General features: G+C 50.5%; 1 protein-coding gene across 2 annotated transcripts; it reads left to right on the forward strand.

Moving 5' to 3' along the window:
- On the forward strand, positions 1-26218 carry LOC142765679 (serpin B9-like). Of its 2 annotated transcripts, XM_075867109.1 has the most exons (7): positions 1-1014; positions 2031-2183; positions 4803-5011; positions 16183-16587; positions 21758-21916; positions 24383-24538; positions 25107-26218. In XM_075867109.1, the coding sequence occupies exons 1-7, from the start codon at positions 684-686 to the stop codon at positions 25644-25646; spliced, it is 1953 nt and encodes a 650-aa protein (XP_075723224.1). In that variant the 5' UTR covers positions 1-683; the 3' UTR covers positions 25647-26218. The 2 variants fall into 2 exon arrangements, with proteins under 2 accessions (XP_075723224.1, XP_075723225.1); XM_075867110.1 differs by lacking the exon at positions 2031-2183.
- Positions 26219-26477: the final 259 nt, after the last annotated feature.

Raw genomic sequence — 26477 nt, forward strand, 5'->3', positions numbered from 1 at the left:
CGCCCGTCCGTAGCTTTCCGTCGAGCTACGCGAAACCGTCCGCGCGTATCTCTCGGCACCCAGTGAATCTCGCACAGAACAGACGCTTGCGCGCATTGTATCCGGGGCAGGGGGAAAACAAATTCGGCTGCTGTTGGCATACGTAGGGTCTGGACATATCCTTTCTTGTGATTCATGCGCAGAAATAGTGGAATAACCAGTATACGTTAACTGTGGGAGCTCGCTTCATTCTCCAGCTACTCGAAAGGGCACAACGTGCCATATAACCGCCCAAACTTCTGTGTCCTCTTCAAAGGTGCCTTGCGGAAGCTTAAGTCCCTTGTTAGACCCACAACCCGTCCGCAAGATTGAAGGCTTGATGTGACCAACAGAGTCCAAACAAGGGTATCCCCGAGTGTTCACAGCACACAGCCTCATCAGTGCACCCCTGCGGGAGGTGACAGCATTAATTCTGTTGAAACCCCTGGTTGATTGCAGTGTGGCGAGGGGGAGTTGAAGCTCGGTGCAGTCGACCGTGTCCCGACAAGAGACGGCCAGGTGTTCACTATACAGCGCATCACCCGTGTACTCCAGAGGGGCTCCCCGCATTCTGCCGAAACCGCCAGTTCACCGCTGTGCGACGGGTGAAGAGTTGACGTCAGCACTATTCTTGTCGGCGATCGCCAACCGACGTAGTTGAAACCATGCGTCGCGTCCTCGCGCTGTTGACTCGCCTGGTGTCGGTCTTGTTCGCCTGGCTGCCGTTCTGCGGCCGTCGAGAACGTCTCGTCGGCGGAGCCGGAAAACGTGTGCTGGTGAGCGGCTGCGACTCCGGCATTGGCTTGCGGCTCGCGCAGAGGCTTCACGAGGCCGGATATCGCGTACTGGCGGGCTGCCTCAGCACAGACAGCGAGGGAGCCCGGCAACTTTCGAAGCTGCGCGACAGGCAGCATCCGGTGCAGGTGCTCCAACTGGACGTCACCAGCGACAGCAGTGTGCAGCGGGCGCTCGTTCAGGGACGAGTGCACGACGAAGGTAAGCGCAAGTCCACCTCCACCTCACCGTAGCCCGAAGGATTGCTTGGGTCGGGTATTTAGCGTGATCCACCACGCGAAATACGGATCACGCGAAATTTCTATAGACGAAAACGAAATATTCTAGGCTTAAAGCCTATTATAAACGAGTTAATACTTACCTGTCTTCTCCTGGAATTTTTTAAGTAGAAAGAGCGCAGGTCGCGGGATCGAATCCCGGCTTCGGCGGCTGCAATTCCGATGGAGGCGGAAATGTTGTAGGCCCGGGTGCTCAGATTTGGGTGCACAATAAAGAACCCCAGGTGGTCGAAATTCCCGGAGCCCTCCACTACGGCGTCTCTCATAATCATATGGTGGTTTTGGGACGTTAAACCCCACATGTCAACCAATCGAAGTAAAACGACTGAAACACGAGAAGATCAAATGAATACAGAAAGAAAGTTGGTCTGACAAAACAGGCCTGCGTCGACATTTATTTCAAGATGGATGTGAAGAGCTTTTCAAACCACACGTTTAATGTTGCAGCCACATTAAAAAAACATGGTTGTGAACTGTACTTAAATAACTGTTTTGCTTTTTATGCTACCCGTCAAGTGTACAGGCTCGCGAAAACCGAACCGTTTGCTTCGTTATATCCGATATAGTGTCAACGCTCGCGTTTCCAGCTTTTTAGAAGAAAAATAAATGTAATTGAAACGAAGTGTACGCAATCAAAGTTGAATTAATTATGGTGGTTTTGCGTCCCAACACATTGACACGATTATGCGGGACGCCGTAATGGACGGGTCCGAAAATATCGACCATCTGGAGTCGGTGGAGACGTGACTCTAAATGCGCGGGCTTCAAGCATTTCCACCACCGTCGAAAATCAGGCCGCCGCGGCCGGGATGCGATCCCGCTACCTTCGGGTCAGCAGCCCGGCAAGTGTGAAAGATCGCATATTTCGCTATTACCGATAATTCGTATCATCGGGTGTTCGTTATAACGCGGTTCAGCTGTACGCTCCGCTCGCTGCAGGGCTGTGCGGTCTGGTGAACAACGCGGGCGTGTGCGTGCTCGGCGAGTTCGAGTGGATGACACCGGAGCAGGTGGAGCGGACCATGGCGGTCAACCTGCTGGGCACCATGAGGCTCACCAAGGCTTGCCTGCCTTACATACGGCGAAGCAAAGGTTAGACACGCGGTCACCTCGAGTGAAGCGTGACACCCCCCTCTTCGTTATATAAAGGACGGCGTAAAATCGGAGTTCCCACTTTTTCGCGAACAGGTAAGCGCGGGTAATGGTAATGCACGATCGGCGTTATCTGTAGGGAAACAACTAATGATGCGTTTTTTCAATTAATTGGCTGGTTTCGTCAAAGTGCGCGACGATGGTGCGCTCATAATGACGGTTTGTCAAATCGTATGACGATGTAAACGAAATTTCCGTACATTTCCCAGTACGGAGGCGATGCACTCCCTCGAACCGTCCTCGGTTTTACCGTCTGCTTCCCGCTATACGTGTGTTGCGATATACTGATAAATAAAATGAAATGATTCACTGCCGATAACTGACCGAAACTTTCACGCGAGGACAGCAGGTTATGTAAATCATTCAAAAGCAAAAGAAGACGGCCTTGTCTGTCCATTTGGGCATGCGTGAACAGTAAACACGGACTTCTGAATCGGCCCTGTTTTACCATTATTTAAGAAAAAAATCTCTGCCTCGTGAGTATGTTATTATGAAAGAGAAGTCGACAACCACCTGAATGTCTCTCAAAGCCACAAGGAAATCCGCACGGATTTCTCGCAAAGGAAAAAAAAAAGACTTCTTATTCGATCTGAGAAAATTCTTCGTGGTGCGATGGTCACCCACGGACCTGCGCCTTTCATGCCAGCCATTGTGGGTGGGCAAATCGGTTCACGACAACTAGAAGCACACGGACACTATATTGGTCTTCCACTTCAAGTTGTCGACTGATCCGCCCTCGTGCTGAGAATGGTTAGCATACAACAAAATCGGTACAGTGACCATCCCGGAGAAGCCTTAGTTCCGGGTTCGGTCCTCGGACAAGGACGAACATTTATGACTAAGAAGATCTCGTTTATCTCTTTATACATTGTCTTTTTTGAAAAGGCGAGTGTATTTGCGGGTAGCTTCGTGCTACTAGACAGGTGGTGTTCAATGTTTCTTTTAATAACTTGCTCGCCACCTCGCAGGAGTCCAGCAAAACTGATTTGAATTATTCATTGCACCTGATCCGACTGCCATCCTGCGACATAGGCGTGTGCGGGGTTCCCCATTGAGGAGGGGGGGGGGGGTAATTTCACCGCAAAGCCTCCCCTTGATACCCCACCCGCTGTTAGAGTACGTGCTTCCCACAACGGCCTGCCCTAGGTCCCAGGCTTTCCAGAGGTGAAAGTGAGTCTTTGAATGCATGAAGGAAAGAAATATAAGAAGGGAGACGTCGCGCACCCAGTCTTGGTTGTCCACTTGTTTTATAGTGCCTAGGCATTATACCCTTTTTAAACCCAACAGTGCCGGCCCAACACGTGACCATGTTCGTCAAGATCTCGCTAGAAGTGAGATTTGCCAAGACTTCGGGGTATGGAACCCGGTAGCTTTTAAAAGCTCTGCGGGCTGGCCGCAGACCAGCCAGCCCGTAGAGAAGGTTTAAAATCGGAACGTGACTGAGAGCACCAAAACCACGCTCCGGCATTTTGACCACGTTTTGGGCCAACGCGGTGGGCCTCAATAGTGGGACGTAACGTTTCCTGCTTTCTTCTGTCATCCTCCATGTCTGAATGCAATGTCAGGGGTCCTCGGCCACCATCATCGTCAAACATCTTCATGCTCATAACCTTGAACTTCATTTTGTAGTAACGGCAAAGGCGCACTACAAACAGCGACATAAAAAAGGCTCGTACACTCACGCACATAACGCTGTTACCGTTCAGAAAAATTGAGCCCAAATTTCCACTTTCGTGAACGTGTATTGAACAGGTAGTTTGAGAGCTGGGGCCCCATAGGACACTATAGCGATTTGCTATTTGCAGGGGCGCATGCGCAGACTCCAAGGCACTCTTGGATTCTTGCCAAAGAACCATACCGCATCGTGGCCCACGCTGTCTGCGTCGTTTCGCTGGCAACGCAAGACGCCTTGAGAAGCTATACGCTAGTTTTCGATTTTTTTTTGCAAATTCGGTCAACGGAAGTACAAGAACCGAAGAGTGGTTTGGGTTCTGTGCATGCGCCCTAGCGGATCACAAGTTTCTCGAGTCCGAAGCTCCCCAATGACGGGACAGGCCCGACATACGTAAATGCAAGGGGCAGAGTTGGCGACTCCTCCCCTTCAGATGGATAGGGAGGAGTGGAGTGACCGCCCCTCCTGTCCCACTCGTGCACACGTGTGTATGGTATCCCCGAGTAGCAGGAAAAGGGGACTCCGAAAGAATGGTCGATATAATGTCACAGTTAGTGTGCTGCAGCGTTCGCTTCACTGGCCGACGAGCATTTTCGCGTCGCTTATCGAGAGCAGTGCTGCGCATAGCCGAGAAGCAGTGACGTCACAAGGCGCACAGCTGGCGCACCGGAAAAAGTCCTGCTAGAGCCGCTGTATTCCTGCTGAAGCTCATGGAGATGTCACTAGTGGGCAGGCGCTTCACTCGCTCGCTAGTTCGTCCGTCCATCTGTCCGTACGTGCGTCCATCCATCTGTCTCTCCTTCCGTCTGTCCGTAGCTCACGCTACATATATCCTGCAATAGCCGAGCTGAGCCACTGCTAAGTTTTTTCTGTGGTCTCTCGCATAGGGCGTGTGGTGTGCCTGAGTACGGTGGTGGCTGCGGCTCCTGCCATGCCGTGCATGTCCGCCTACTGCGCCAGCAAGACTGCCGTGGAATCGTTCACCCGCTGCCTGCGGCTCGAGTTGGCGCGCCACGGGGCCCACGCGATCGTCGTTCGACCCGGGGACCTGGCCAAGCACACAGGAATCATGAAACGCCAGGGTGACGACAACGAGGTATTACGGATTGATGATTGATATGTGGGGTTTAACGTCCCAAAACCACCATATGATTATGAGAGACGCCGTATAGTGGAGGCCTCCGGAAATTTCGACCACCCGGGGTTCCTTAACGCGCACCCAAGTCTGAGCACACGGGCCTACAACATTTCCGCCTCCATCGGAAATGCAGCCGCCGCCGCCGGGATTCGATCCCGCGACCTGCGGGTCAGCAGCCGAGTAATTTAGCCACTAGACCACCGCGGCGGGGCAACGAGGTATTACGAAGAGCTCAGCTATAGTTGGTAGGAGTTCGTCACGAAAGAATGCTCTTGGTGCGCCCATTCTAACGATAGGCCTGCGGAAACTTGTCTATCAATGGAAGGAGGAGCAAGTGGAATCGCAAAGCTTCCCCACCCCGTGTTCAAGCAACAGAGTTTCCTAAAATTAACGAGAGAGGACCCTGGCGCTGATGATTGTCCATCCACCATGGAAATGACGGGAAGCACGAACTGTTGGGCGAGTTGGTAATTAATCTTATCTGAGCGAGAAAAAAATGAAGTACAAAAGAAAGACACCTGCACAAAGCGCACACTAGCAACGGCACCTTTATTGGAGAAAACAGACATATATATGCGGTTACGAGAACTCGTGCGGGGAAAGAAAATGAGTAGAAAGTGCGCTGTGTCCAAATGTCTTCCTTTTACACTTCAGTTTTTTTTTCGCGCAACTCAGTTAAGAGGGAAATGACGGCTAGTACACACATTTGCCCATGTAATCTTCGTGCTTGCGGGCATCAAACGCACTTGTGACTTTGCTTATTGCCGTGTTTGTTTTTTTAATAAAAGAACGGGCCGTTCCAAACCCCGAGAGCCGATTTGAACTGGCCAGCCTAAAAGGGTCAAGGTGGTGACGCGAAACTGCTGAACGTTCGATGAACTTCGTCTTGCGGCAAAGCGAATTCGCACACCACGAAGTCAAACGCAGCTGGAAGAACGAAGATTAGACAAATCCGTGTACTACCCACCACATATGGTGGGTAGTACACGGATTGGCCATGGAGCGTCAGTTACGCTGTCTGGAGCACTGTGCGCTGAAGCTCCCACAGACACTAGTGCCAGAGTCCCCTCTAGTGTATCTTAGGAAAGCTTTTGATTGAAGCAGTCCAAGCAAATAAGGAGTCCGGTTGAGTGCGAAGGAAAACAATCCCCGCAACGGATTCAAAAATCAAAATGAACACGCGACGTTCTTCTCAGCGTCCATTCTTCCGCATGGTCCAGCGGTTGCGATGCTAGCTGCTGACTCGATTTAGGTGGTGGGCTGTCGCACTTCGACGAGGGGTGCTATATAGGTCCATGTAATGTGCGATGTCAGTGCCAGGTAAGAGCACGTTAAAGAACAGTAGACGGTCCAAATTTCCCGAGCCCGTCCCTCGTAAGGATATCGTGGTTTTGGGATGTAAAACTCCAGACATTACTACTATTATTACAACGGCCAATTACTTTGGTCCCAGACTGTCCAGGAGTAAATGTAGGGAATAACGGTTCTTGTGATGCGACATGGGTGGTCTTCAGTCACCATTATCGCGGCGAACCTGCACGAGCGTATTTATGCAGTTCAGACAGGTGAAATAATGAGACAAACTTCGCCCCCCCCCCCCCAAGATGATTAGTGGGAGCAGCCGTTGTAGCTGAAGGGTAAAAAGAAATGATTAATCAGTGCTTTATTATTTTACCGTGTCCAAAAGGAAATGCATCGCAGGCGAAATGCGAAACGTGGTTGTCTCTACCACCTACTCTATTTCGCACACTTTAACATTATTTCTATATCTTTATTTATTGTTCTCTATGAAATTGATTATTAAATAAACGCTGGGTAACTTTCCCCGGCTAACTTTGGTCCTCATCGTCAGCTAGCTTTATTATGATTGTGAATAACGGTGGAAGTTGAGCCTGTAGCATTCGGCTTCATCATCAACATCAGCCTGACTACATCCACTGCAGGACAAAGGCCTCTCCCATTTTCCGCCACTCAACTCGGTCCTGTGCTTGCTGCTGCCAATTTATATTGGCAAACTTCTTAATCTCATCTGCCCACCTAACGTTCTGTCTCCCCCTAACCCGCTTGCCTTCTCTAGGAATCCAGTTAGTTACCCTTAATGACCAACGGCTACGTGCTACATGCCCGGCCCATGTCCATTTCCTCTTCTTGATTTCAACTATAATATCCTTAACCCCGGTTTGTTCGCTAATCCACTCTGCTCTTTTCTTGTCTCTTAGGTTACACCTACCATTTTTCTTTCAATTGCTCGCTGCGTCGTCCTCAATTTAAGCTGAACCCTTTTTATAAGCCTCCAAGTTTCTGCTCCGTAGCTAAGTACCAGCAAGACGCCGCTGTTATATACCTTCATCTTGAGAGATAGTGGCGTTCGGCTTGTTCCAGTGTAAAGGGGCGTTCTGAAGTTCCTCGGCAGACCATTATGAAGCTGGAAAACATGACTAGGACCGGAAGGCAAGACAGGGTACCGAAAGGGCCCACGGAGCCTGACATAAACCGCCCTTGCATTGTTTCTCGTTTCAGTGTGTATCAACAAATCCACTGTTATAGACTACAGACTTATAGTTTATGTCGGTTTCCTCGGGCCTTTTCAGTGCCTTGCCTTGTCGCTTCTACTTTGCCCTCATTACTAAGCAGGAGAGATATCCTCCGTTAGTCAGACAACTTATGAAACTGGCTGCCACTGACCAAACCCCGGAAACACATAATTTGGGCTCCTAGCCATCGGAGTTTACGACGTAATGAGGCAGCCCGAGCGCTTATTAACACCGGGTTCCTCATCCCAGCTCTTACGACTCAGAGGCTAGTAAACCATTGCTGCTGTTCAACAATTATTATCGCGACACTCGCTGCCTTTTCCCGGCTCCTGCAAAGGAGCTGAGCTGGACGGTTGAACGAATTCTAAGGTGCCTGCATACAGGCCCTATACTCTGTCTTGATATTTTAAAACACTTCGATCCGAACAAGGATGGGCGGCGCCCACTGGCGAGACCTGTGATATCATCCACGCGGTGATGGCATATGCCGAAAAACCCTACCTTCACGTTTCTGCTACCCTTTCCCGAGAGGAATGGGAGACTGCCCTTCTCAACTGCTCCTCCCTGGAGTCTTAACGGACTCCGGTGAGACGGGCATGAGGCGGGGCCTCGTCATGCGCCGTCCCGGGAGATTTTAGCTGGACCATGCTTTGGCCCCCAAAGTCTCTCTCTCTCTTTCACAATAAATGTATTCATTGTTTATCTATCTATCTATCTATCTATCTATCTATCTATCTATCTATCTATCTATCTATCTATCTATCTATCTATCTATCTATCTATCTATCTATCTATCTGTCTGTCTGTCTGTCTGTCTATCTGTCTATCTATCTATCTATCTATCTATCTATCTATCTATCTATCTATCTATCTATCTATCTATCTATCTATCTATCTATCTATCTATCTATCTATCTATCTATCTATCTATCTATCTATCTATCTATCTATCTATCTATCTATCTATCTATCTATCTGTCCCTCCCAGAGCGAATTTAGTGTTTCAGTACGTATCATCAAGTCCACATTAGCACATTCATTGTGAAAGCGTTTTGCTGTATATGGCATCGCCATCTCCTTCTTCCCCTCTTTCCCACGCAGGCAATGTGGGACTCCATGGACGAGGAGCAGCGTTCGGTCCACGGGCCTTACGTGCGGGGCTTCGTGCGCGGCTGGAAGTCCCAGCAGGGCGCGCTGTCTCCGGCTCGACTAGACGACAGCCCCGTGTTCCACCACGTTGAGCACGCGCTGGGCTCACGCAGTCCGCGCGCCCTCTACGTGAGCGACAGTGGCCTGTGGCCGCTGTTCCTGTGCGCGCTGTCCGTGCTGCCAACCGCGTTCTCAGACGCCGTGGGGTCGCTCTACTACAAGTTCCTCAGGCGCAGTGGAAGCGAGTGACGAACTTCTGCTTAAATGTGCACGGTGTCTGTACAGGGGCGGCGCCAGGGGGGGGGGAGGGCAAGGGTGGTGTGGTATAAGGCGTCGCTACCGACTACAGCGCTGTGCGGTGGCACGCGCTCGGTGGCCGCCACGGGGGGAGAAGGAAGAAGATGATATAAACAAGATGTCTCCGTTTATGCTGTGCTATTCATTATGCACGATGTAACATATTTTGGCGACGAGGATTCACCAGCCCATGTGCTACCGGCCTGAACCTCATCTGTGCCCTCGTTTATTGCCTACCATCTTCTACGATGAGTATTTCGGGGCTACAGCCGCCACCTCCGTTCCTGTCGTCACCTGGACACCCGGACATTCCATGGGAGCAATGGATCCAGGCTTTCAAGAATTACATGGTTGCTTCGGGCGCCTTCGACCTACCTGCCATTCGTCGGAAGGCGATCCTGCTCAACTGCTTGGGCTTGGAAGGACAACGTATCTTCCAGACTCTGACGACTACTGACGACCCGTGCCTCGTGCCTGCGAGCGCTGCGGCAGGTACACTAACGTCCCCTAGTCCTGATGTGTTCGACCGCGCCATCGCGACGCTGGAAGGTCACTTCAAAACCACGTTGAACGTCACTGCAGCGCGTCACCGTTTCCGTCAACGTACGCAGGCCCCAGGTGAGACTGCGGCTGATTACGTCACCGCGCTGAGAAGTCTTGTAGGAGCATGCAATTTCGGTGATCTAACGGACGACATGATACGCGACCAGCTCATAGAGAAAACCACAAGTGGATACTTACGTGAACGCCTTCTGCTGGAAGAGTCTCTCACGCTTTCTAAGGCTCTTACCATTGCCAAACAGCATGATCAAGCGACTAATGAAGCAAGAGAACTTGCACAAAATGACTTGCAAGTTCATCGTGTAAAAGATACTTCAAATCACAGAGAACGGCATTGTAGCACATGTACTTGCTATAACATGCACGGTCAAAGTCGCATATCTCCGAAAGAGCAAGTATGTTATCGTTGTGGTTCTACGGCACACCTTGCAAATAGCTCTCTGTGCAAGGCCAAAGCACATAGGTGTCGACAATGTGAGAAAATTGGCCATCTTGAAAAGGTGTGCAAGTCATTGCGGAAGTTTGAGAAGAATGTTCAGCATGTAGCGGAAGGTAACGATACAGCTGATCCAGACGACCATTTAAGTGTTTGTCAGATCTGGAGCCGTAAGAAGGGAATTTACGCAGCGTTGGAAATAGAAGGAATTTCTGTACCATTTTTGATCGATACAGGATCATCGGTTTCGATCCTGGCCGAAGAACTTTACCAACGCTATTTTTCTAAAGCGTATCCACTGAAGTCTACATCCGTCCAGCTTCTCGATTATTCAAAGGCAGCAATTCCTATACAAGGATGCTTCATTGCTACTGCCTCATTTCACGGCCGATGCACTTCTGTTCTACTATACGTTGTGCCTGGGGGAACGACCATTCTGGGATTAGACGGCATCGCTGCTCTGGATATGAAGATCCAAGGGTCACCGCTCAGGTGTCTTCTAATGACGCAAGAAACTCCGGTGCTACCTCCAGAATTACGTTCTGAGTTTGAGCACCTATTTGCAAAAGAGCTGGGAACTGTGAGAGGTTTCACTCACAAGGTCAGAGTTCGCGCGTCTGTACAACCGGTGGCCAGCAAACTGAGACGACTGCCACTTGTCATTCGCGAGCAAGTCTCGGCAGAAGTTCAGAAATTAGAAGCTCAGGGCATCATTGAGCGTGTCGACTCTTCTGAGTGGGTCTCCCCTATTGTCGTAGCCAGAAAAAAAGACGGCTCGATTCGCATGTGTGTTGACTTACGGGAGCCAAACAAAGCTGTGGTAGTAGACAGTTTTCCTTTGCCACAAACTGAGGAGCTCCTGAACAGCCTGGCTGGGGCACAGCGTTTCTCGAAGCTAGACTTAGCTTCTGCATATCACCAGTTACCGCTCAGTTTAGAGAGCCGTGACCTTACCACGTTCATCACTCACGATGGACTATTTCGCTTCAAGAGGGTTTGCTTCGGACTGGCGTCGGCGCCATCAGCGTTCCAGAAAATGATGCACATGATCTTGAAAGGGTGCAAATGTGTCCTATTTTACATTGATGACATCATCGTGTATGGGCGATCCCGAGAGGACCATTTGGGAAACTTGCGCGCTGTATTGCAACGTCTTTCTGATGCTGGCCTCCGGCTCAACAACAAGTGTGTCTTTGACGTGGCAGAGTTGACTTTTCTAGGTCACGTTGTGAGCGCCAAAGGATTATTTCCGTTGATGTCATCCATTGAGGCGATAACAAAGGCACCATCACCTACAAATATTAACGAACTCCGCTCGCTACTGGGGCTTGCAGGCTTCTATTCCAAGTTCATTCCTCATTTTTCGGATGTTGTCGAGCCAATGCGCGCCTTGCTACGAGGACAAGCCTCTTTCGTTTGGAGTGCGGCAGCACAGAGCAGTTTGGAGCGCCTGAAATCTCTGCTCACATCTTGCGAAGTGCTTCATCTTTTCGATCCTCACTTGCCTGTGTTCGTTACAACTGATGCTTCAGGATATGGATTAGGTGCAGTACTTCAGCAAGACAACGGGACCTCACTGCAAACTGTCGCATTCGCCTCCCGCACACTTCAACCGCATGAGCGGAAATACTCAGTCGGCGAACGTGAGGCCCTTGCCTGTGTTTGGGCTTGCGAACACTGGCACGTTTATCTATGGGGACGACCTTTCATCTTACGAACGGATCACGCAGCGCTGGTTACGCTTCTTTCGACGAAAGGCACCGGTCACCGACCATTAAGGATTGCGCGTTGGTCCTCACGGTTGCTCTGCTACAACTATACCGTCGAATACAGGAAAGGTAGCGAAAACGTCGTGGCTGACGCTCTCTCCAGGCTACCCGTCCAGAGTTTAATCCGCGATGCACCAGAAGAGGAATTTATCTGTTTGTTGTCTCCCGTAGTTACCATGCCAGAACTTCAAGAAGCAAGTGCCAATGATCAGATTATCTGTGAAGTTAAGCACTTCACGACTACTTCTTGGCCTGACAAGAAATCACTGTCAAAAGAATTGCTACCTTACTTTTACGTGAAGGCTGAACTCTCTGTTGTAAGTGATATCCTATGCCGGGGTGACAGGATTGTCGTGCCTGCAACGTTGACACGCCGCCTTATGGATCTGGCCCACGAGTCACATCCAGGCATTAGTCGTACCAAAGCTCGCCTGAGAGAGTCCTATTGGTGGCCATGCATGGATAGTCACATTGAAGAACTGGTGCGCACATGCGTGATTTGCCAGTCTTGTGACAAGTCCGCACGTACCTTTCCAGCGCCACTGCAACCTGTTCCTCTTCCTGACGCGGCGTGGGAAAAAATTGCCATCGACATTGTGGGACCTTTCACGCAAGCTTCGGCCGACTGCCGTTTTGCGATTACTGTTATTGACTATTATAGCAAGTGGCCTGAAGTGGCGTTCGTGCGAGATGCGACCACGTCTACAGTGAAGAAGTTTTTACTTGAACTTTTTGCGCGAGAAGGCTACCCACGTAGTATTGTATCCGATCATGGACCACAGTTCTCTTCAGCAAGCTTTGACGAGTTTCTCACGGAGCGTGGAATAACGCACTACAACTCTTCCGTGTATTACCCACAAGCTAACGGCTTGGTGGAGAGATTCAATAGGGTGCTGAAGTCGTACATTCAACTAGCCCTGCTTGAACGTCGTGACGTACGAACAGCCATGCTTGATTACCTGCAAGTATATCGCTGTACGCCTCACGCGACTACTGGTGCGACACCCGCTGTTCTTCTTCATCGACGCCAACCTCGCACCAGACTTGACATATTGGGATTGCCCGACAGATGCTTCAGCACGGACCCGTCAAGGGCGATTGAACAGCTACGAGAGCATGTCAAAAAGAAGCAAATGATCTCGAAGAGCTACACCGATGAAAAACGTGGAGCCAAGGAACCCAGTTTCGTCGTTGGTGATTACGTGCGCGTTAAGACAACTGCAGCTCACGGTAAGCTGTCTTCACAATTTTCCGCGCCCAAGAAGATCATTGGAAAACGGGGACCGGCCTCGTACCTTTTGGACGATGGGCGTGTGTGGAACGCATCTAAGTTAATCGCAGTTCACTCCGGAGCGGTCAACAAAATGAAATCGGGCACCCCTGCTGTTATGAACTGGACACCTGCATTTAATCGGTCTTCTCATGCATTACAGCCTGAAACCGCTGCCCTTATGAACTGGTCCCCTGCATCTGATCGGTCATCTAGTGCGCCCCAATGGGACACATCAAGAGCGGATGGTCATGAAAGGGCAGACCCCGTATCATCTCCACCAGACGGCACGCAAGCTTTGACCAGTCCAGGATTTAATGCGCCTGCAAGGAAAAGCAAGCGTAAAAAGAAGACCCCAAAGAAATTGAAGGACTTCGTTAGGAAGTAGACAAAAACAGTTTTGTGTGTTTCTACCATTTATTTTTATTTTATTTTATTTTATTTTATTTTTTTTTTGCAAGAGGGGATATGTGGTATAAGGCGTCGCTACCGACTACAGCGCTGTGCGGTGGCACGCGCTCGGTGGCCGCCACGGGGGGAGAAGGAAGAAGATGATATAAACAAGATGTCTCCGTTTATGCTGTGCTATTCATTATGCACGATGTAACAGGTGGGCTGGAGCCCCCCCCCCCCGATTTCTCGCCTGCCCCACCTATGCCCACCCAAGTGCCCGGAAGCATATATTGAAAACCTAGTAGGAGCAGAGCTAGCTTGCCCCCCCGGAGGAACTCACTTTTCGTGGTTGCCCCCCCCAGTAAAAACATCCTGGCGCCGCCCCTGTGTCTGTAGTGTTCCGCACATTAATGCTGTGATCAATTTTGAAGAGAGGGAGATAAAGAAATAGCGCTTTACAAGCGGAAATATATGTGTGCGCGCTATGTATGTGATCTGTTTAGAAGAACTGGAAACTGGGCTATATAGCCACGGTGTCCGATTGATGATTACTAGATGGCGCCACGAAGCAGCCCAAAAACACTAGAAAGCACACGAAACACGAGCGCCGTACTTTCAACTCGGCATCTATTCACATGGGCAGATCATGTAAATCTGAATGAACATATCATCTGCGGGATGCCCGGTGTGTGTATATATGTTTATACGTTCTGAGAACGTGAATAAAAGTAGAACTGAGAGTTCGGCGCCAGTGCTTCGTGTGCTTCCTCGTGAAGTTCGTCCTGCTTCGTGATGAAGGAGAAATGAACTCTATTTGGTCCTGGAGAACCCGATCAGACACTCCACGAAGCGTTGTCCGCCGCAGCCGCGCCGCCGTTTGGTAATTATGCATGTGACCTCATATACCTAGAAATTTCGGGGGCGGGGGAAGTTCAAAACGACCCTCTCCATCCACCGCAGGTGATTTTAACCCGTCGCGCAGAGCCGGCAAAAAACAAGGAAGGGAACAAAGACAAGCGCGGATTTCCAAATGACTTTGTCTTTCTTCTGGCCTGCCTTTGTTGTTTTTCGTCCAGTTAGCGCTGGTTGTTGAAGATGGTTTGTCTACTAGGCCAATCTCAAGCGTGGCTTTAACCCGCCTGGAGGAGGCAGCGCGGACTCCTAATGTTGGGTGTCAGTCATCCCGCTCCAGCAGTTTTCTTCTTAATCTAGCGCCTATCAAGAATTTGGATGCTGGTAATACCTCAATAACAGGCCCAATTTAAGATGACTTTGCCAGTGCATCCGCCATTTCATTCATATAAATACCCTTATGTCCTGGAACCCATACCAACTTGATCAAACTGAGATGCGAGGGAACTAATGCTTTAATTGAAAGCACTCTGAGCATGCGAGTTCTCATCTGCAGTAAGGGAGGCACATACTGATGGCGAATCCGTCAAAATTACTGCCGAACTTAATGCTGTCGTTACTTTTACGGAGAGCTAGAATTGTCGCAAAAAATTCTGCTTCAACAATGGGCACAAAGCAAAACACTTTTTTTGTCTGTTGGCGTCACGTAGCAAGTGATCTTATTACGAGCTCCCAGCTGCCCAAATATCCCTCGCATGCACCACCCGAAGGCGTGGTGCATGCGAGGGAAGGAAGTGTAAGTGGAAATCAGGGAAGGAAGTGTAAAAATTTAAGGGCTCGTTTTCATTTGTTAAACACTATAATAATGAGAAGTAACAATGATGCCAAGGGAGCAATGTAAGAGAGCTCGCCGCCGGCAGGTTCGGTCTCAGCTGGTGGCAAGTTATTTTTTTCGTTCTTTTCTTTCTTCGCATTAACTTTACAATCAATTCTGCACTTCCCATGACACCATCGGCTGTTAGATTTAATTTACATTGCGTCTAACAAAGAGAAACGATCCCTTAAACTAATACTTTTTTTCTGCAATTGCTGACAGTCAGACAGACACATTCACGAAATGTCAAAAGAAATCACAAGGGAAACACCGGCGAACGGCTGCTCTACTGATCCTGCATATTTCACACTGGGTGAAAGTGGGGAAACTTTTCCTCTACTTAATCCATCCACGGCTCCTGGTATGTGTAGCAAGAGCCAGCACGCACAGCTAACATCAGTCCACTACATCTGTAGCGACCAACAGAAAAGTGGCTAAAATTGGGACTCATCAAGAACAATTCTTCATTATAATTATCACAACCTGATCTTCTTTCATTTGGAGCCTCTACACTGGGTTTCAGCCACAGGGATGTTTTTATTCGCCGTTCAGGAATACATCACTGCGACTAAACGACTTTCTTGCTAAATTACGGTGTCACCATTTTTCTTCATTTTTTTTTCCTACAAACTCGACATCGGCATTTCAAATCAAAATTAAGTTACAAAAGTTTTGTAAGAACGACGCAATGCTGAAAGTGTGTAGGGCAAATTCACCTTATAATCGGCCAATCCCTTCCTTTGGGTACGAGCCATTTGCACAGGGAAACAACAACAACAACAACAACAACAACAACAACAACAACAACAACAACAACAACAACAACAACAACAACAACAACAACAACAACAACAACAACAACAACAACAACAACAACAACAACAACCACTTGACACTGCAACCAATGTTGTATCTTAAAACGGTTTCAAACTATACGATCCACCCGACGCTTGGCGCGATACCCTTGAGTGGGTACAGGCGCAAATCATTCCAGGAGCGTCATCATCAGCAACTACAGCCTCTCTCGGTCAGCCCGCGGGCCATCGACATCGCGGCAGCCCCCGAGGCGATGTCGACCGGCAGTGCGAGCCCGCTGCGGAATCCGCTGGGCACCGCGTCGCCCGCGACGCCGGGCACGCCGAATTCGGGGAGGCCCTTCTGCACGCTCACCGACTTCGGCCTCAAGCTGGTGGCGCACGCGCTGCAGGAGGGCCCCGACAACAACGTGTGCCTGTCCCCGTTCGGTGTGGCCGTCGCCCTGGGGATGGCCATCGTGGGCAGCAGCGACTCCACCACCGCCCAGGTGGTGCACGCCGTGGGCGCCATCGACTCCAACAACCTGTACCGCACCTGCGAGAGGATACTCTCCATGCTCAACGGCGCCATGCCCAAGACCAAGGTGCGCGTATATACCCAGCAGCTCTTCTCGCAGTATGCGCCGAGCGGTCCGACTTTTCAAAGGGCCCCTAAAGCACCCTCCCGTAGTTTCTTAACACTTTCATGTAAACACGCGCAAGGATTTTAAGAATGCCGTCACTATGAACCATGCGGAACGTGGCAGCGCCACGAGTCGTGGATGTCTCTCTCTTTCTCTCTCACACACACAGAACAAAACAATCCTGTACTCTTTCCTGGGCATTTCGGTATCCCCTGCGTTGTCGTGACGTCAGCAAGTGCGTCTGGTCACGTCAATAAGAATAAGAACCCGTTCGCTTGCAGCAGATATACGCGCCCTCCCTGCTCTGTCTCCTCGCAGCTTGAGGAGGAGCGCTCGGTCAGGAAGAGGGCCGAGCCGATGAAATGAGCGCAGCGAAGGAAAGAGTGAAGCGAGCGAGGGCTGCTAATGGATGTTCAAGCACCTGTAACTCCGCTATTACGGCACCATTTCGAAAAATTTTCGCGGTTCCGTGTTGGTTTCAGACTCGCGCGCTACTGCAACACCACAACTAAATATCCATCTCTGGGTAGTTCAGGGTCCCTTTAAGGCGAAATGTAAGATGCCTCATCAAGCGCGGAAAGTAACCGTCAACCATAACACTATAGTGATTGCAGAATCTGCTCGCAATGACGTCACATATGACGTCACGGTTTTCCGGAATTCATGACGCCACTGTGAGGTCGCACGACGCGGCGTCGCACGATGACGTGATCACGAGACACAGTTCTTTGCTCAAAGGTGAGCCGATCACGGAGCCACTGCAAGACCACATAAAGTAAAAAGAGGTTCCAATGCCTCCGATCCAGCAGGCAGTGCAAAAGGTACGTTCGGTGCAGAAAACTTCCGAGAGGTGAAGACAGAGAACGAAACGGCTTTCGCCTGCGAGTCGTCTAAGACGAACTTACGAGGGATCGTGTGATATTGATACGTGTACGAAACTGTCACCCCGACACAGCTGAATTGGCACCCAAATGAAGAAGACGACAACGTGGTTGTAGTGGGTTGGACTCTCGAGCTTCTCCCGTTGGCCTGCATGACTGTGCGCTCTTTAAGCCGTTAGCAAGACCAGCTCTCAGTGAATAAATCTTCCCCGTAACATCTTTTGGTGGAAGTGCTGGGTAAGCATCGAGGACTGCGAAAAGAACGGAAGTGTGGTGGCCAGCAACAGTAACGCGGGCAGTGCACATACCAAGTACCGATGTTCGACTTCCGTTAGCAACTCGAACAGTAGAGAACATAGCTGGTGTGAGAACTTTTTTCAGGCGAGATCGAAGTGTAGAACTCATAACAGATACTTAAGCACCAGTGTCAATTAGAGCAGTAACGGCGTGGCCATCAACGAACACGCGAAGTAAATTGCGTCTTGAAATTGTAGCTGGTTGAGGGTTTTCGTTCCGAGTCGTCAACGCAGCGCCACCTCCAGGAGCTGCACTCGTCAGTTTCCCGGGGAATGGCCAGAATAAGCCGGTGACGGAGAGCGGCGGCGTTGAGGGGAGCGTGACGGCCGACCCTGAGGTGACGGCGAGCGGCTTGACCAGTTTCTTTGGGCGACGACGTCCGCGTAGGACGGTTCGGAGCGGGGAGATGAACGGCGAGCTGAAGAGTCCTGAATATGGTCATCCGAAAAACCGGGTTGCGAATAGTGTCCACGGTCCTGACGGCGGTCGACATTACGAAAGCTTGGCCGGAAATACCCCCTGTTGCGACAATGGCGGGAGATGTGCCCAACTCGAGAGCAAGAAAAACAGATGGGTCGATCATCGTGCGTACGCCACTCAGATGGATTTCGGTAGCGTGGTGGAAACCGAGGAGTCGAAGCTGCCGCAGCGACAAGTGGGGCAGAGTGGTGGTCAGCGTTGTGGACAGGAGTGCTCATGGGCTGCGGCTGGGGAACCTGGACGCCCAGGTTAGCAAACTCCTGGCGTACGACGGCTTGAATGAGCGAGACTGTTGCCCAGTGGTCTTGCGCAGGGGGCTGATAGGAAGCGGGTGCCATGGCTTCCAGCTCCTGGCGAACAATCCTTGAGATATTGGCAGGAGGCGCAAGTGAACGGGGCGCTGCAGAATCCTCGCAAGACGAAGTCGCGCTCTTTCTGTCTACCCTGTCCTTTTTTTCCTTTGTTCGCGCGCTGAAACACCTTGCAAATATGAATACGCACCAACTAGCCTAAGCTTCCACTCTTGTGAGTTACGAAGTCGCAGCAGTGTTTGGTAGTCTCGCGATGTGGTGGGTGATTCGCCTGCTTTTTGCTTGTTCAAATCGTCGGCATTCGGATATGATGGAGTCGACAGTGGTGCAGTTCTTGCACATTAGTATGTTGAAAGCATCATCAGCAATGCCTTTCAACACGTTGCTGATCTTGTCTGCCTCGGACATGTTTTTGTCCGTCTTCCGGCACAGTGCCAGTACGTCTTGGATGTACGTGACGTACGACTCCGTCGATGATTGAACACGCGACGCGAGGTCCTGCCTGGCTGCCATCTGACGAGCAACTGACCGACCGAACAAATCGCGAAGCTTTTGCTTGCATGTGTCCCAGCTGGTTAATTCTTCTTCATGCGTCTCATACCAGGCGCGTGCCGTACCCCTTAGGTAGAACAGAATATTTGCCAGCATAAGCGTTTCGTCCCACCTGTAGTGCTTGCTGACGCGCTCGAATAATACGAGCCATTCTTCGACGTCCGTGCTGTCCGTCCCGGAAAACGTGCCAGGGTCGAGAAGATGGGGGGGAATCACAGGTGATGGAGCCGGCGCGGATGGCGAGGCCTGAGTGCCAGTTTCAGGCATCGTGGCTGGAGAAAGCTGGCGTCCACTGCGGAGTTCCAGAGCCGGGTTGTGTGAAGAACCCGCACCTTCCACCAAAAGATGTTACGGGGAAGATTTATTCACTGAGAGCTGGTCTTGCTAACGGCTTAAAGAGCGCACAGTCATGCAGGCCAACGGGAGAAGCTCTACTCTTCTCTCTTCGGACGTCATCCCTTACTGCCCTTCGACACACTGCTTTCATCAGACCACCCATCCTCCACTTCGTACGCCCAGGATGCGATCACCCGGGCCCTCACGGCACGCGCGGTAGCGCGCGCTCGGCTATCGTCGTCGCAGACAGCACAGAAGTCCCTTTACGACCGTCGACATAGAGATGCCGTTTTTTCTGCGGGATCTCTTGTTCTCTTGTGGCTCCCATCTCGACGTGTTGGCCTCTGCGAGAAACTACTATCGCGATACGCCGGGCCCTACCGAGTCATTCGTCAGGTCACACCTGTGACCTACGAGATTTCCGCTACCACAAACTCATCAGCTGCTGCACCCAGAACGGAAGTAGTCCACGTTTCTCGTCTCAAGCCCTACAACGCCGACTCGCTCATTTAACAGGCACCGAGACGGTGCCTTACGGGCCGGGGTGATGATACGTGTACGAAACTGTCACCCCGACACAGCTGAATTGGCACCCAAATGAAGAAGACGACAACGTGGTTGTAGTGGGTTGGACTCTCGAGCTTCTCCCGTTGGCCTGCATGACTGTGCGCTCTTTAAGCCGTTAGCAAGACCAGCTCTCAGTGAATAAATCTTCCCCGTAACAATATAAAGGGACACTAAAGAGCAAAACGATTTTTTCGCGTATAAGTAAACTACTACGCCGCAATACCGGAAGAACCATTCTTACCGCGACACGGCGCTTTTTGAGCGGGAAAACAAATATGCGGGTGGCGACGTCACCTTGAGATTCCCGCACCAAGCACCATGACGTAGGAAATTTTTAAGGCGTCTACTGGACTTTGCGCAGACTGACATTAATAAAGAATGAGGTATCTTTTAATCTTTGGATGCCACAAACTTAGCATACGAAGTTTCGGAAAATCTCGTCGGGCCCATGCCACGAAAATACCGAAAGTACATTTTGAAATTTACTACAATGGATGATGGATGAAAAACTTTTATTGGGGTCCTGAAGGATTCCACCCCCGTTTTGTAGGGGTAAGATCGCGGGCCGCTCCCACGTTGGGACGAGGAGGGCCAGCCTCACCACCGCATCGTGGGCCTTCTGGACAGCCTTGAGTTGTTGTATGAGAACCGGACTCGTGAGCATTAAATGAAAGGAGTTCTCAGAAAATTCTTCATTTTTTCCGAGTGTGGTTAAAATCACTGCGATTCTGGCAGTCCGGACAAAGTTCTGAAATATCGGAGTAATGGCTATAAGGTACGAGGCTAGGGTATGTTCCCGTCTGAAGCATGCGAAGAGAGATTGCCTGTGGCCTAGACAACTTTTCGTGTGGCAATGGAAAGGATCTACGGCCTAATTGATAATGCTTCATGATCTCGTTGAAGGTAGTCAAAATGTCCCTAAAATGAAGGCTGGTGGCTGACTCCTCTGTCTGAGAAGCACAAGTCCCGGCGCGGTAAGTGAAGCCTCGCGCCTTGGAGTGGGCTAGCTCGTTGACATTAAGAAGACCTCCAACCCTCAAGCCAAGGTGAGCAGGGAACCAAATAATTGTGTGGTGGGTGAGTTCCTTGTGAGCGAGAATTCTCAAAACTTCCTTGCACACGGAACCAGAAGCGAAGGCCCTAGCAGCGGATTTAGAGTCCGTATAAATATCAGTCCTTTGTGGATCAAGGAGTGCTAGTGCAATGGCCATCTGTTCTGCTTTGTAAGAAGAAGTGGTTCAAACCGACGCCGAAGATAAAATCTGACCCTTAGTATCTACGGATACCACCGCAAAGCGAGCGGAAACGCATACTGGGCGGCATCAACAAAGCATAAAACAGACGAGTGTTTGTGAGCTTGAGCTAAAAGAGAGGAGGCTCGAGCGACACGCCTGCCCGCGCTGTACTGTGGATGCATATTTCGTGTAAGGGGGCATACTTTGATGCGAGAGCGTATATAATCATCGAGTGGCGTATTTTGCACTTATTTACTGCAAGGGCAAATATTTTGGCGCCAAATTTACAAAACGAAAGCTCGACCAACATTTATCCCGTAATAATGAACTTGTGACCGTGAAACATACGGCATTAGAGTTCTCAGAGTGCAGTTTGTCAACCTAAACCAAGTTAGTGTTCCTCTTTCGTGTCCCTTTAAAGACGTTATAGTGTGGCTATTTCGCGGTTCTAAATCTTCTCCGGACTCTGCAGGTGTCGCTGGGCAACAGACTCTTCGTGTCCGACGACATCCCGCTGCTGCCCGAGTTCAAGGAGACGTTGGCGGAGACCTTCTCCGTCGATCTGGGCCGCATGAATTTCAAGGAAAATCCGCAGGCGGCTGCCCAGGAGATCAACGCATGGGCAGCTAAGGTGACTTGCCCGCGGATTCGAAAGGACACCAAAGAGAAGCATTAAATCAGTTTAGAGAGATAAATTATTCTTTGGGCTATACACAGCTTGTATCGAGCGTCACAGAAGCACCACTAGTAGCGAAAAGGGACAGGGATGAGAGGACCTCGCACTAGTCTTCAACTAAACTTAATTACATTCAACGTGCAAGCATATACACTAAAAGATTACTGACGGCGCCATCACAGGAGACCCATTATTATTAGAACAAAGTTAAAATAAGAGTCACAGTCTTTCACAAGGGCGAAGTAATGAGTGCGATAGCAACGAATCGTGTGTTATACAAAGGGATGCCGGCAGTTTATTCGTTTGGATGCGATCTCGGGTGACTTGATAAAACGCTGATTGATTAATTGATTGAATGAATGAATGATTGATTGATTGATATGTGGAGTTTAACTTCCCAAAACCACCATATCATTATGAGAGATGCCGTAGTGGAGGGCTCCGGAAATTTCGACCACCTGGGGTTCTTTAACGTGCACCCAAATCTGAGCACACGGACCTACAACATTTCCGCCTCCATCGGAAATGCAGCCACCGCAGCCGGGATTCGAACCCGCGACTTGTGGGTCTTGACAAAACGCTGGTGTGAGAGAGAAAGAACGGCCGCTTAATGCAAGAAGAGATTCTCTTTCCGCATAATCTTTTCGCGTTGAGGGCGCAACACGTAGAGGGGTATACTAGCAGCCCGCTGTTGACTACCGAAATATCACGCGCTCCAGCAGCCGCGACCGCACTCTCAGAAGTTTAATGCTGCTTCGCTAGCGACCCCCGCCTCTCTCCTCGCGTCTTTTCACACTAGTTCAAAAGAGGCGGAATATTTCCTCTCTGCTTCGACGGAGGGCCTCCCTAGTGGGTAGACGTCGCCGTAACAGCCCTCAGAGCGACGGAGATGGGCCACCTGGATTGATCGATGCTTCAGCTGCGTCCGTCATCCCCGCCAGCGCGCTTTTTCCCGCGGTAGAACATACGATGCGTGAGGAGGGGGGGGGGTGTTATCAATGTAAACCTTATACGTGACATGACGGCGACGGCAAAAAGCAATCGAGAGTGTCGATATAAATTATATCGCAATACAACGGAGCCCTTCAACAAGTCGTTCCTCAGAATCACATCAGAATTTTGGGACGTAAAACCCGCGTGCATTGTTATTAACCTCCCAAAAAGAAGCTGGTGCGTGAGTCGGTAGACCCTTGCTGTCACACTCTTACAAGAAGCCTGATTACCCGAGAAGAAACATAACATGGGTCACCGACTATGGACAGTAATAACGGACCTCTGATGCGCATACGGTCGACGATCTTTATTCATATACTGGTAGTGGTTCGCAGCCATGCATATTTCGGGGATCCCTTGTGGACTGGTAAATGTGATGTGGGACCCCTTGAAGTGAGAGAGAGAAAAAGGGGAGGGGTGTCATAAACCAACACAACATGTGTCGCCTGATTTTTTTTTATTTGTGGGGTTTTAACGTCCCAAAACCACCATATGATTATGAGAGACGCCGTAGTGAAGGGCTCCGGAAATTTCGACCACCTGGGGTTCTTTAACGTGCGCCCAAATCTGAGCACACGGGCCTACAGCATTTCCGCCTCCATCGGAAATGCAGCCGCCGCAGCCGGGAATCGAACCCGCGACCTGCGGGTCAGCAGCCGAGTACCTTAGCCACTAGACCACCGCGGCGGGGCGGTGTCGCCTGATAGGCGCCCTTTGATTCTCCATGGCAACAAATGGTCAAACTAACGTGTCATTCCCATTTGATCTCAGAAGCTTGTCAATAAGTTCTGCGGTCAGCAGCCACATTCCACTTGCTTCTAGCTATGCTTGTTCTTCAAATTTACGAGCCCGGAAAAAGCACATGTCGTAGAAAATTGCAACAAACGCTTTACAACCGTCTCGTGAAAACAAAAAAAAAACAAAAAAAAACACGAGTTGGCTTCGGCGCACAGCGAAACCATTAAGCAGTGAAGCATGCAAAAAAATTGAAAGGGCCATTGTTTCTGGACATTTTTTGCCTCATAAAGGAAGTTGAGAACCACGTTGAATGAAAGAAAGCAAAGTTGAAACCTAGCGTGGTCCCGTGTTTCTCCTTCTCGTCTCTGTATCATTGCGCTATAATCACAGGCGTGCGCAGGGTTTCCATTCAGGGAGTGGGGCGAAGGTTCTTCGCCACGCCCCCCTCCCTATTATGTCAATGTGAACCTTATACGGGACATGACGGCGACAGCGACGGCAAAAACCCGTCGAGAGTGTTTGCGCCTCCCCCTCTTAGGTGACTAGAACGGGCGACTGCCCCCCCCCCCCAGCTCCTCCCCCCCCCGGCGCATGACTATGCTAGTAATCACGTCCTATTATACAGTATACCTATAAACAACAGAACTTCAAGCGAGTAGGTAAGCGCCCATTTGTGGGATACGCACGCAGGCGACCGACGGCAACCTGACGCATTTGCTGCGAGACGGGGACGTGAGCGAGAACACCCGAATCTTGATGGTCAGCGCCATCTACTTCCGCGGCGTCTTCAGTGAGCCTTTCTGCGGACCCGTCAAGGCACCCTTCTACGTCAACGCAAGGGAAACGGTAGGGTAACACCTGTTTTTTTTTTTTTAGTTTCGAAGCGATATTCTTGCTAGTGAACCACACCGCCCTGCCCCCTAACCACTCCATCGTTTTCGTTGTTGCGGCCATTGACTTGCGCACGTTATATCTTACTACAGTGCCCCCCCCTCCCCCTCCCCACACACGTGCTATATCGAATGATATTGCTACAAATGTTATTTCGATGAATTCGAATGTCTGGCAGCGCTTGCAACAGTGACCCGCATGGTTTCAAATTGTCCCGCTAAGATTGGGTGCAAGAGGCGAATAGTCTTGTCTATTCGAGAACTTACGTGGTCATGGACCAACAATAACGCAGGAACCTTCGATGTATGAAATATTTACACGTATGAATGCCGACGTCTTTTACCGCTTGTCAGCTTATCGACGGCAGAATCTGTGCTGGCTGCTTTCAATGTACAGGGAGTAATTTGTGAGTCTTCATTTCCCGGGAACAGGTTAGACCAAATCAATAACTTCGCCGCGAACACGCTGACTGCTGCCATCGTCATCGTGACAATTACGTGACCCGTTCGAACCGCAATCGCAGGCTCAAGTGGACATGATGGAGTCGTGCCGCGGGGCCCTGTACTGCCGCAGCACTCGCATCCCGTGCGAGGCCATCGAACTGTCGTACGTGTGTCGCACCCTGAGCCTGCTCATCATCCTGCCGGACAAGGGCGTCCCCCTGAGCAAGCTGGTGGCCGCCCTCAGCAACGACGTCGTGCGGCGCCTCATGAAGGACCTCAAGCCCGTGCAATCGATGGCCGTGTGGATGCCCCGTTTCCGGCTCCAGAACTCGTACTCCATGGTGCCCGCCCTGAAGGCGATCGGCATCACCCACCTGTTCGACGACCACGTGGTCGACCTGAGCCGCATGACGGGCAAGAGCACGGGACTGGCCGTCGACAACTTCGTCCACGAGGCCCTGTTTGAAACCTCCGAGGAAGGAGTCGGCGAGGCGACCAGGCCTCCGGAACCGCTCGACGCCTCCGTGATCACGTTCCGCGCCAACAGGCCGTTCTTGTACGTGCTGCTGCACCACTACAACCACGCGGTCGTCTTCATGGGGGCCGTCTGCAGACCGTGAAGGCGTCGGTCCGCAGCGGTTTTCTCGGCGCCGCTCGGGTGTCGGACGGGGACGTGCGATTTCTTTCTTTCGACGAACAGCACGCGCCTCTAAATTTTTTTTATTTTTATTTTCCAGACATAGTTTAGACGTCTCGCAGGCTTTTTGCGAGTTTCGTACGAGAAGAGCTGTCAACTAATGCGAGTCATAATTCGTGCCAGAATTCCTGCGCCGTTTGGCAGCAATGAGCGTCGATGATGCTTTAGTTGGTTAGCACAGGCTGCCACGGACCTGTCGGCTCATAAACTAAATTTGACTCGAACGATGCCCAGACGAACGAGAATCGCATGGTTGTTATCACATTAACAAATACGTTTATGCACAGGAGAAGGTGCCGAGTTCTTATAAGATCGCGACACGGGACCTCCATTAGAAGTAACAAAGCAATAAAGCCCGTGGCGTTTCAATCTGTGAATGGCTGTAATGCACGTAGTAAAATTAACGCGCGTGAATGCTTGTCAACCCCTAGCATAACCTAACAGCATACGTTGTATGTACGTTAGTCGGAATAAATAAACCTGGTGTAAAATTGGTTTAACGAAGCATCACTTATCAATGCTTTCATTAGTGACGTCATGCGCATATATATGCTTGCGCACAAGAAGGGAACGGGGGCGACCACCCTGTAGTCGCACAAGAAAGGGGCAGAAAGTCAGCTCCATACATTGACATGAAGGAGGAGGGGGGCAAACCTTCGAGGACAAACAACGCTGACTAAATTTCAAGGCCGAAAGGCTGCCACAATGACGTCAGAGGTTGCGGGCCCAGTTCCCCAACTGAGCATGTTGAGTA

This window comes from Rhipicephalus microplus, chromosome 6 (genome assembly GCF_043290135.1).
Source record: "Rhipicephalus microplus isolate Deutch F79 chromosome 6, USDA_Rmic, whole genome shotgun sequence".
In the NCBI taxonomy this organism is placed as follows: Eukaryota; Metazoa; Arthropoda; class Arachnida; order Ixodida; family Ixodidae; genus Rhipicephalus; species Rhipicephalus microplus.